Source organism: Phaethon lepturus, unplaced genomic scaffold (assembly GCF_000687285.1).
Source record: "Phaethon lepturus isolate BGI_N335 unplaced genomic scaffold, ASM68728v1 scaffold23107, whole genome shotgun sequence".
Classification (NCBI taxonomy): domain Eukaryota; kingdom Metazoa; phylum Chordata; class Aves; order Phaethontiformes; family Phaethontidae; genus Phaethon; species Phaethon lepturus.
In genome coordinates, this window is record NW_010552838.1 from 383 (window position 1) to 12,282 (window position 11,900).

At 51.2% G+C, this 11,900-nt stretch overlaps 1 protein-coding gene across 1 annotated transcript; it reads left to right on the plus strand.

The window, feature by feature from the left end:
• Positions 1 to 314: 314 nt before the first annotated feature.
• PSMA5 (proteasome (prosome, macropain) subunit, alpha type, 5) lies at positions 315 to 10,469 on the plus strand (the record flags this gene model as incomplete). The annotated part of the gene is made up of 8 exons (XM_010291348.1): positions 315 to 381; positions 2,654 to 2,780; positions 3,812 to 3,879; positions 4,640 to 4,747; positions 4,842 to 4,900; positions 5,830 to 5,932; positions 7,133 to 7,219; positions 10,167 to 10,469. Coding segments are annotated over 8 exons (697 nt in total), but the record flags the coding sequence as incomplete, so codon positions are not given.
• Between the last annotated feature and the right edge of the window lie 1,431 nt (positions 10,470 to 11,900).

The following is an 11,900-nucleotide window of genomic DNA, read 5'->3' on the forward strand; positions in this document are numbered from 1 at the left end:
GGCCGCACGCCGTTTGGAGTCTGAAGGCAAGCGTGCTTCCCCCATCCACGGTGTGAAGTATGCTGTGAAAACAGACTTCTCCTGACCTGTAACTAGACCTGCTGGTGCTCCTTTTGTTCTCTTTCTCTGTAAGCATCCTGAATCCAGATGCTGTGAGTGTCTGCTGCAAGGGTGGTGGGCTTCAGCTGCCCCTCCGATGTTACCTGTCCCCAGCTGGCATCACCCTTCCTGCCATCGCTCTTGAATAAGGAACTGTATTTCTTGTCAGCCATCAGCTTCCTGCCTTTATACTGTCTCTGATGTTGTTCTTGCAGGGGTGTGAACACTTTTTCTCCGGAGGGGAGGCTGTTCCAAGTGGAGTATGCCATCGAGGCCATAAAGGTATCGTCAGCTCTGTCTGGTCGCCACACTGTGACGTTAAGGGCTCCTTCAAACCCAAAGCCTGGGTTTGGTCAGAAATAAAACAGGCAGGTTCTACTTATCCGAGCTCTGGTCTCGCTCTGCAGCCAGGCAGGGTCTGGCCAGCTCCCAAGGCAGCACGCAACGCTGAGCGGGAGCTGCTGCCTTGCCCCGAAGGCACTGCTCCTGCCTGCAACTGCTCTGGCAGCTCTTTGCCAGTCTTTCACCTTCAGTTTGTAGGAGGAGAGCTGTGTGCCAGTGTTTGGTTCCTTCTGTCCAGCCAAACCTCCTGAGTTCTCCTCTTTTATGGGTCATGAAGAGCCAAAAGCCATCGATTTCCCCCAAATGCAGGGGAATGTTCCCCTCCTTGTCTCCTACCAAGCAATTTCCCCCCAAACCAAAGACAATCCAAAGATGCTTATCCCCAAACCAAACCTGCTGAAAGCTGGTGTTGAAGGGAGAGGTCCTGAATGCCACTACACTGTGACTCTGCCTGCAGAAGTCCGCGCCGCCAGCGCGCCGTGCACTTCATGTCCATAAACGCTTGTCTAAGAGCAGAGGAGCGCTTGGCTTTCTCTTCACCTCCCTGAGCTAATGCAGTGTTCCCTTCTGGTCCGTGGGCTTTATAAAGATGGAGTCCCTTAAAAAAAAAAAAAACAACCCCGAAGTGGCAACTTTTCTCTCGCTAGATCAACTTTCCTTTTCTTAGCTTGCTGTTGGCAGCTTGGAGTGGGTCACTGTTTGCTTAGGTGAATTTTAAAACCTGAAGGTAAAGGTTGTTACGAGCAAACTACCCTACATCTGCAGAGCCAAATGGCTTTTCTGGGCATGAAATGTTCTTAATTGATAAATGTTCTTGTTTCTGAGAATGTGGGTGTTGACTGGGAATGAGTTTAAACTGGGGGGAAAGTGGGCAAGCAGTGAAGAAGCTCTGAGCAGGCTTGTGTTTGGACTGGGGAAAAGGAGGGTGCTGGCTTTCTCTTCCCTGTACTGCTTTAGCTTGTTGAAGTGCTACTTAAATGAGGAGGCAGAAAGTAATAATGTTTATTAAGGCATTGGGAAGTAAAAACTCTCAGAAGGATGTCAGTCACCATGCTGACTTTATAATTACAAAAACATCTGCTGGAGTAGCAATCGTACGGAAGCTTTCTGGCTTCTCCCTTTTTTCCAGATCAGCCCATAAGCTCACCGATGAAATCACTGCAGCTCGGGTGGCTCTTGCGACACGTTATGTGCGGCGCCCATGCGTTGAGGGGCGTAGGAGGAGTTTTTCTTCATCTGCTCTAGCTTCATTAACAAAAATACATCTGAAATGACATCAGGCGTCCCTTCTTCCCTTGGGGCTTGTGCGCAGCTGTGGCAGGCTGTGTGCTTAAAGGACGGGAGCATGAGGCAACGTCTAAAACCATGAGTGCCTGCAACAGGGAGATTCCCCTCTGCCAGGCCTGTGGTTGTAGGTGTAGGAAGCTTGGGAATATATACCTGGGGAAGCTTGCTGCTAAAATTATACCATGTAGCCTGACTTGGATATTCAGAGTCGGCATCTGCACTGGTACAGTTATTCCATTAAATTCCCCAGTGTGGAAAGGTTGGGGCTGGTGGGAGCCCTTGAGATCTGATCCCCTCCTCTGCTCCACTCATGGCTGCGGTGACACTGTGGTGTCCTGCAAGACCAGGGTAAAACTTGCTGCGGGTGATTAACTGCTGCCTGGAAAATGGTACGTGCACAAAATGCTCTCGTTCCTGTTGTAAATTTTGTGGATGCGAGGGCGCTTTGGAGGAAAAGAGCTAGTGGAAAGAAAAATCCCAATGCAGAAGTACAGATGCAGTCAGAATTATGGCCATTATGTGAAATCCTCCTCTCTCGCTTCAAAATTTAATTTCTGTCTTGCAAAGGAAGATTCACAAGGCCTTTTCAATTCATAAGGCTTTAAGCTGTAAAAATTGATGTTGCTCAGGGAAGAGATTAATGGCTTGCAGCAGCCCTGCTGGGTTCTGATTGAACTAATCAGCTGGGAAGTAGAATGGCTTTAACCTTTCCGGTTTCCTAGTTCAAGTCATAACGTTTAAAATTTGGTGAGCAAATCTGTGGAGCCTTGCGGGTGGGTTTCTGCGCTGGTGATGCGATTGTCTCCAAAACAAAACACCTACGAATACGAGTCAAAATTAGCATTGCACTGTTCATATTTATGCGAGCTGTCGTGGCGAGACCCCGAGTTGGGTGCGGTGGTGGTAACTGTCCGGTGGTTTTCAGCTTGGTTCCACGGCCATCGGGATCCAGACCTCGGAGGGCGTCTGCCTGGCCGTGGAGAAGAGGATCACCTCCCCACTCATGGAACCCAGCAGCATAGAAAAGATTGTAGAAATCGATTCCCACATAGGTAAGGAGAAACAAGTGAGCTTTGGGTGCCCCTCTGGTAGAGCCCTGGGAGCATCCCTCAAGTTTTGGAGACTGTATGTGTGTATATATATAAAAATATATATAAAATAAGACTCTGTCCCTTGGGAGTTTCCGAAGCCACGTTTCAGCTGCTTGCAGGCAGCTCTGCCGAGCGGGAACGCTCATCCCTCCCAGTGAACACCAGGTCCTGGTCACTGGTTTTCCAGGCTCCAGGCCAGCAGGACATAGTTACCGGAGCAGGAAGAGGCAGCTGAAGCAGCCCCCTCCCCCCGCCTCAGTGACCTCCCTCATGAAAGCTCATCCCAAATTTAGATCTGGGAGGGCAGGGAATTACTGCAAAAGTCTTGACTCCAGGCCAGTTTCTCTGGGAGCACTAATGTTAGCCTGTACCCCCACACGCAGCAGCCTCCTGCGCCGTGAGGGGGCCCGCGATGTGCTCATTACCAAATATGTCGCCTTGAAAAGCAGGAGACCTCCAAAATACCCATGTTGCTGATGACATGGGTCATGGAAGGAGCTCTCAAAGAGTCTGATTTCCTCCTCCCGTGTGCTTACGATACAGCCCCTCTCTTCCTGGAGCAGGATCGGTGCTGGCGGCTCCTGCTAAAAAAAACCAGCTATGGGTTAGCCAGCCCTCCCCACGGAGGGGATGAAGTAGTTCCCCTTCCAGAGCAGGTTGCGTTTCTGTTGGCTAGCTTCTCTTGGAAGGCCTCAAATGTGGCTCCTTTAACCGGTTCAGATTTGGGATGGGTGAGAAGTGTGACCGGGAGAGCTCAGGTCTGTACCTGCCCTTCAGCTGAGTATCCATCCTTGCTCTTGAGCAAATCCATTTTGATCCCATCATCCTCCCTTTCCAGCAAGCTGCGGTGTGGCACCGCTGTGCGCTCCGGCGCAGGGACCCGTTCCGCCCCGCAGCCTTTTGTATTTCACCGTGGGCTTTGGGAAGTCTGGGACAAGAGTGTGTCACAGCTCATCGGTGAAATGACTCATGTTTTCCCTCTCTGATTCCAGGGTGTGCCATGAGTGGTTTAATAGCTGATGCAAAGACTTTAATTGATAAAGCAAGAGTGGAGACTCAGGTAAGACTTGATGTTTCTCTTCTTAAAACAACAGCGCTACTCTCGGCGGCATCTCAGAAGTCTCTGGCATGGGATGGTTGTTACAGCAAAGGAGCCGGTGTGGAGCTTGTCGGGGAACATAGCTTTGCTCACGGGGCTTTTGCAGAGCAAACAGGACGGTCTCCCCGTATTGTTTTTCTTCTTTGGTGTTGCACATTTGGTGGGAATCTTCTGGCAGGTTCTCCAGTGGTCTCTTAGCACCTGCAGATGTGCTCCAGTGAACATGTGGGGCCTTGTGTCTAATTTTGACAAAAGACTGGTTATATTGGTTATATTTTTGACCCCTTAAATTTACTCCGTGCCTCAGGTACTTGGAGGTTCCAGGTACAATTTTTCTGTGGAGTTTTCCTGCATGTCAGCGTTCCTCCTGCCCCTGGAGAACAGATAACCCCATCGCTTCAGAAACAGATACTGGGATAAAGTGCTCCAGCCTTGCATTTTCCCTGTTGGCATCCCAAGGCTTAGGTATCCCAAGGTTTCTGGGGGATCCCTGCACAAAATTCCCAGCTTGTTCTGCACTTCCCGCTCTCTTCCTGGCGCTTCCCTCTTGTGGCTGAAGGGGCTGTGCCCCAGGCACCAATATCCTGCCCGGAGAGGCTGGAGGGGTGTTTTCTTTGTGGCTACGCAGGGCATCGCTCCAGCCTGCCGCGTGAACGATTTTGGATTGTTGTACTTTGGGAACAAGGTGATAATTCGAATTTTCTTTTTTTTGCCCCTGCAGAATCACTGGTTCACCTACAACGAAACCATGACAGTGGAGAGCGTGACACAGGCCGTCTCCAACCTGGCGCTGCAGTTTGGGGAGGAGGACGCAGACCCAGGGGCGATGGTGCGGAGCTGGGGGTGCTCTGGGGAGGTGCTGTTGGCTCCTCCCTGACTTCACCCTCGGTCTTGCCTAACCTGTTGGTTCCTTTCTGTTGCAGTCTCGTCCGTTTGGTGTCGCGCTGCTTTTTGGAGGAGTTGATGAGAAGGGACCCCAGCTGTAAGTTTGGCCTTCTTTATCCAGCCCGGCTCTGGGAAGAGACAAAACCGCTATTGAAACTTCCCAGGCCACTTTAATGACTGGGATTTTACTTAAGCCAAACACTTGGTTTATCCCATTATGGATCCGATGTGCGTGTTAATGCTTTTAAACCCTTCCTTTCAAAGCCTGGATTGTAGCAGCATGAAGAGGGTTGAAGAGAATGCCGTGTCTTCACCGAATCCTTGCTTTTTTAATGTGGTTTCCTGGACAGGAGGGAAGCGTTAAAGCTCTCCTCATCCCAAGTTTATTCTTACCTTTCCCTAAAGGACTAGCAGAGCCACTGGTAACATAATATGTGGAGCCTGCTGTAACATTCCTTGGGGAGGTGGTGGGGTGCTTGTAACGTGAACTCCTGTGCTTCAAACACCCAGCCTCCGCTGGAGGTGGGAACGGCTCGGCAGAGCCAGCCCAATAAGGTCTCCCGATGGGCTCCCTCCCAGGAGCAGTAGTGAAAACCTTCTGGGTTTTTTTAAAAAAAAAAAAAAAAAAAGGGTGGAAAATAAAAAGGAAAATGATTCTGCTCTGAGTATGGAGGGCAGTGTCAGAAGTGTAAGCTTGCCTTCTAGCTTACCAGCCCAGCGTGGGTTTGCAGGTGACTTTCTGGCACGCCTCAAACCTCGGTCGCCTCCTTGGCATGCCAGGAGGAGAGACCTGCTGCTGCGCTAATTGTGGCTGTCCCCCGAGACCGCTGGGCACAAGGGAGGAGGCTGGACCCAGCGAGGGGCTGCTGCGAGCTCTGCCCCGCCTCGGCAGACGAGCTGTCGCTCCTGGGGAGCCCTTGTTCTTCCCCAGCTCTGAGCCGTGGGGTCTGGTGGGAAGGCCCTTGGGGAGCCGCGGCGTGGGATGGGGTGCAGTGGCCGTTCACCCTCTGGCCCGTGTTCCCGCAGGTTTCACATGGACCCGTCGGGAACGTTTGTTCAGTGCGATGCCAGAGCAATCGGCTCCGCCTCGGAAGGCGCACAGAGCTCTCTGCAAGAGGTTTACCATAAGGTAAAAGGCTGGGTTGGGGTTGACATCTCACAAGTTACAGGGGTACCTCATGACCTACGAGGAACCAGTAGTTTCCTTCCCAAGGAGTGATTCATAAGACTCTCTGTGCGCTGTAGAGGAGGTGCGTGATCTTGTCAGGGTGGGACTTGGTCCTTGGCAGTGGAGCCCGTGATTAGATGTCAGTGCTGAGCTGCTGGATGCGGATCTCTACATCGAGGAGTTACTACTACCAGCAGCTTTGCCCTAGGCTGCAGCTGGAACACGAGACCAGCATCTGAGATGCCGGCCTCTGCCTCCGGCGGGTGATAATTAAGACCATGTCAGGAAGTACTCTATAAATAAAAGAACTGCTTTACAAACTCCGCCGGTCGGCAGCAGGGCTCAGAATGGCTGCAGCCTGAGCGTAAGGAATTGAAGCGAGCGGCTTCATTTCGCCAGATCTGTTAAGCCAGTGAAGTTAATGGCTCTTGCGCTGTAAGAACTGGCCCCATTCGGTATTGAATAGAAACTTCGCGAGGGAGGAGCTGCCCATTTTGTGTGGTAGGAAAGCAAACACTGTAATGAAAAGCACAATTGATGGTGTTGATTGCTGTGAAGACTTCTCCAGCCTAAGACTCAATAACCTAATTTGTTCACTAGCAGAACTCTCAGTTCTGGGCTCAGCGGCTTGTTAACCGTCTTCCAAGTGCAAAGTTCCTGCAGACACGGCTATCGTCACTCTCCGAACATTGCACGGCCCTCTGGCTCTGCTTCCCGCCCCCCCCCCATGCAGGGCTTTATGTGATTAAAGCATGAAGACTTCTGCCAAGAGGGAGTCTAGCTGTTCGGCACTCCCACTGGAGTTTGTTGGGGGGGAACTGCTTGATAAGACAGTAACTGGTGAAGAGAAATGGACCCTCATGTCCCGGTCCTGACAGTAAGGTTTATGTGCCCACATGAACAGTTCTTAAGCTTTGTAAAAAGTTATATAGAAGCAGAAAGTCACCATCCTTTGCAATTGGTACTGTCCTGCCTGAACAGTGCGCTTTGATCTCTTGTTGATACTGTAGATAACTTGATAAGCTTTTAAATTTGCTGCCAGTGACAGCTTAAAGGATTTGAGAGGAGCGGGAGGGAGAGCAGCATGCTTTCGCAGTCAAAGGGGTAACGTACAAGTACTTGCTTGCGCGTCAGCGATGCCATTAATGATTTGTTTTACAGTCGATGACGCTGAAAGAGGCAATCAAATCTTCCCTCGTCATCCTGAAACAGGTTATGGAGGAGAAACTGAACGCAACCAATATTGAGGTAACTGCGACTCCGTTAGCAGCGTGTGATTGTGGCTTGTGGCGCTTGCAGCCTTTGCTTCCTCGGTGCAAATCCCGCTGACTGTGCAGCTCGTCTCTTGATAGCGTCTTGCGTTTTAAACGTCCAGGCTGCCTGCTCGCTTTCTGGAGAGAAGGGTTGCCTCCGATTCTAGAGCGAGGAGTGAGTTGGTGGAGCAGTTCAGGACCTCCCAAGCCACCGGCCGGCTGGCTGCACGTTGTAGCATGTCGTGTCTGGCACGTTGGAAGGGTTGGAGCTTTCTTTTGACTTCTAGAGGTGTGCAGCCAGGCTTGTTTGCCTGGCTTATCCATGGGTGCTGGCAGAATTGATTCTCCTGGGGCTCCCTGGATGCGGGCTGGAGCCCCTGCTGACCTTACACAGGCCGAGTCAGCCAGTGGGAACCTGTCATGGCAGTTGGATTGCTGCTTCTTCCCCTGGGTTTAGCCATTCTTTTTTTCCCTGGGACTTGTAATATTAGAAGGAATGAAAATTATACAGCTTCTGGACTTGCTATATTCAGTCTTGGGTCGGTGCCAAAAATCTGTTGGACAGGAGGACCGAAGAGGTGAAGCCTCCAGGAACGAACAGGCTCCTCTAACGTCCAGCTTTTGCCCGCACGTGGCCAGGCTGGCAGAGCTCAGCTTGACCCCAGCGAGCAGTCTCTTGGAGATCCCCACAAACGTAGTGGTACCTGTCCCCTTAAACCCTGCTTGTTAGACTTCTAATGCTCCTTTTTAGGTAGCAAAGGTAAAAAAAAACCTTCCAGTTTGTTAGTGATAATGGATAGACGATGAGCGGGACTGGCGTATAGGGTTTGCTTCTATTTCTGGCAGGTTATGAGACACTAGACCTTTTCAAATCATGTCATTCCAACTCCTGAGCTGCTCTCCTCCTGCTGTTCTCCCATTCCTTTCCCCCGAGTGCTGGGAATCTGTTTCCCAAACAGCCTAAAAGTGTGCACCCCCTTTTTTTTTTTTTAATCAAATACTGCTGCTGGGAACCCTTCCTGATGTGATTAACTGCCTGCCTTTGAAGGGAAAGGGCCCACAGGCTGGCAACAGCAAACGGAAAACTTAGATGCTCTCTCCAGAAACGATGCCGGCCGGCTGAATTCCACTTCCCTGGATGCGCTCCCGTCCCGCACCCATCCGTTCTCTCTTGATTAGCTTCAGGCCTCTTCTGGAGGATCCGCAGTACAGTGCAAAGAAATAGAGGCAGAGGAGCGTGTACAGTATCCTTATGTCATGTCCCTGTTTAACAGGGCTTAACTGTGCTTGGCAAAGCTCTGAACATGTTGAGGAATCATATCAGGGTTAAGTATGAGAAGAATGTGCTGAGGATTAAAAGGTCTTTATTGACTCAAGTCACCCTTCTGGCTGAAAATCTTCTACCTGAAGTAGCTGCTTTAGAAGTGTGTGGTGCTTCAGTTTATTTACTCTAGCCGCTTCCCCCTCTTGTAAGGGATTTTCCATCTAGCAGCAAAGAGAAGGGGCAAAGTGTCGTCATGGAAGAGTTAAATCTGTTGGCGGCAGAGGTCGGGAGCCTTAAATGATGTTATGCTTTTAAATTAATTACTTCCCTGTGAAGCCTGTAAGGGAATAGTTGAGTAAAGCTTTTGTTTGGAGGCAGAAGGTGAGGCACAGGTTTGAGCAGACACGGACAAGCGGAGTAGTTTGTGTCTCTGAATACTTGCTCTGGGTTCAGGGTGTATACATGTATGTTGTCAACTCCATTTGGGTCTAGCGTCAGGCCAGGTGATTTGAGGAGCCTCAAGTGGCATCTGCAAGTGTCTCTGACTTGTCTGCCAGATAAAACCTGGGCTGTCAGGGGCCCTCAGGCTGAGCGTTCGGGACATTTCTCCTTGGAAAAGGCTTGTGGCTACCCTCCCTGTACCCCAAAAGCAGAGCCTCCCATCTCATGTTGTTTTATGGGTGACCTTGCAAGCCTAGGAAGAGCTCTGGGATTTGCCAGGACCCCCTCCACCTTTCCTTCTGCTTATTGCAACCAAACACTTTGATCCTTTAAGAGTAAAGCTGGGAGCTGGGGGGTGCCTGCGAGTGAGGTCTGGAGCATCCCAGCTAGCTCCCGCAGCTTTCTGGCTTTCCCGCCCGCGGCAGCTGTCTGTATCCTGGGCTCTCATGCTGTGAGCTAGGTGCAACCGAAAATCCTGCTTACATTCCTTTTCCAGTCTTGTCGTTCTTCAAGTATCTCTTGTTCTGGTGCTCGCTCTGTGAAACGTCTCAGCTGTCTGCGCTGGACGCTGCCTCCCTCCGCTCCTGGCAAAGGGGCAGGGCAGAGAATGTCGTCCCCCAGCTTCGTCCCTTGGGCTTTGCCTTGGAAGAGATCTCTTTGGCCTGCTTGCGCAGGGCACCAGGCAGCTGCGAGGTCACCGTGGCTTGCTTATTGTCGGAGTTTGTGACCAAAACACAGGTTCGCCTCTGCCTCCATTTCCCAGAGCTGACCCTCAGTCCCTTTTTGAGTGTTTTGTTATCTTGGTTCTCATAAGGCACGTAACGGGCCGGGATTTGTGCCCTTTGTTGGTTACTGGAGGAGAAGAGGCACTTCTGCTGAGGGCCATGCTGAACTGCAGCGAGAACCGCCCCTCTCCGCGGAGTGTTTGGTGAAGGACTCGTATTAACAGGGTCTTTTTTCCCCAGCAAGCAGAAGCGGAGCCTGCCTGTCCCCAATAGACGTTCCCTGCTGCTGCTACTATGAGGAGACTGAGTCAATTAAAAGCTATTTCTGCAGCAGGCAGCTATTTTAGGGAATCAAAGAGCATGTTACGGGGTGGAATGATCTTGCTGGGCTGGCAGATCAGGCAGCCGAGAAGGAACAGCTGCTCTGTCTGCTGCGCCGCGCTCTGTTCCCTGCCCCATGCTGTCACTTCGCGTATGCCGGCACACTTAACCCCTTGCTCCTTCTCTTTCAGCTTGCCACGGTGGAGCCCGGGATGAAGTTCCACATGTACACAAAAGAGGAGCTTGAAGAGGTCATCAAGGATATTTGAAAAGGAGAGAGACTCCCTCAAAGGCTCACTCCCTCCTGATCAAAGTGAACTGACTCTCGGTTCCTTCCAGTACCTGTGATTTTATTTTCCAGCAGCATCTGTAATTGCTCTTCTTAGAAGGCTCTTGAGGTGGTTGTGTGGTTTTTGGTTTTTTTTTTTACAGTTTCTGTACATAACTGATCTCTACAAGAAGAGGAAATAAGAATAAATCATTTTGTTACTCTATCCTGGGCTCCTCATCGCGGAGGTTGGAGGCAGGGGAACCATTTGGAGCTAAAATCAGGGGCAGATGAGGGCAACATCTGCTGCCGAAATCGGTGCAGAGCGAAGCAGCGCCTGGCAGGTTTGCGGCGCTGCCTGCGCCGTACGCCGCTGCGGTCCTTGCTGGCTGCGGCAGTAGCGAGTCTCCCTCTCGTGGAGAGCGTGGTGATATCTCATCAGGAGATCTAGGTATAATTTCACATGAGTCTTGAAAAACATTGGCTCTTTAGATCTGCTCACACCCGTTCGGTGCATTTCCCCCCGTCCTCCTCCCACGGTTTTTGTCCGTAAGGGCTTACCTGGGGCTCTGACTCCTTCCCGGGGAAGGAATCCATGACCAGGCTTGGGGTTTGCATTTCCTTTTAGTGGGACCCTGGAAATACCTGTAACAGCTGTGGTAAGAGTGGGAATAGGTCTGGGGTTAATGGGACCCCTTCATTTTAATCAGCAAACTTCTGCTCATCTGCTTCACAGGGCTTGTCGCTTTTGTTTCTCATTCTCTAGCAGACGTCTCTATCCTTGTCCTCAAAATAGCATCTACCAGTTGAAGATCAGTCTGATCAGGGAATAACTGGAGATTAGCAAAGTATTTTCCTGCAAAATCACGCCTGTGTGGTTTTCAGGGGCTGGAAAGCCAGCTCTGCCGTGGCTGCTGGCAGCTTGCTCCATGCCGCCCTGGGAGCGCTGGCGGGTGGCGGAGGCTGCTCTGCTCTGTCCTATTTTGAGAAATTACAACTTCACCCCGAACAAAACGTTGTCTGTGCTGTAAAAGAGATGGATGTCGCCTGTGCTGCTGCCGGGAGGGGGGTTGCCCTGGTAAGAGAGGACATTTCCAGCGTTACATTTGACTGAAATGAGTAACTTTCCTCTTGGTTCAGCGCTAGAAATCGTCTGCCAGGCTCCAGCGGGCGTTTTGTCACTTGGCAAAGCCAAACAGTTGCAGCAAGCTGCGGCTGATCTCACCCCCGTCAGCCTCTACCTTTTGTGGAAGGGAAAATGCCAATCCTATTAATTTTTTTTCCTCTCTTGCCATGTCCAGACCAATGCAGGAAGGGAAGCCAGGTCTCTGTGGCTGGAAAATCAGTCCTCGGATAACCTCAGTTTTCAGAATAGCCCAGCGCCGCCCTCCTTGCTGTGAGTTTCCCCTCTTTGTGTAAAAGTCTAAAGGAAACAAATTGGATCGTGGGGTGATACATGCACCCCTATACCTGCAGGTGGGAGAGCAAACAGAAATAACTAGTTGATGATTAGTTACCCTTGGGGGAGGCGAGCCTGGCCTTGGCGAGCGCCGTACCGCGTCTCAGTGCTGCTTCTCGTCCCTCTAATGAACTTGAGGTGGCGATGAGGGTGGCTCTGGCGTGGAACCTCACCTGTCCTGAACATCCAGCCAGCCCG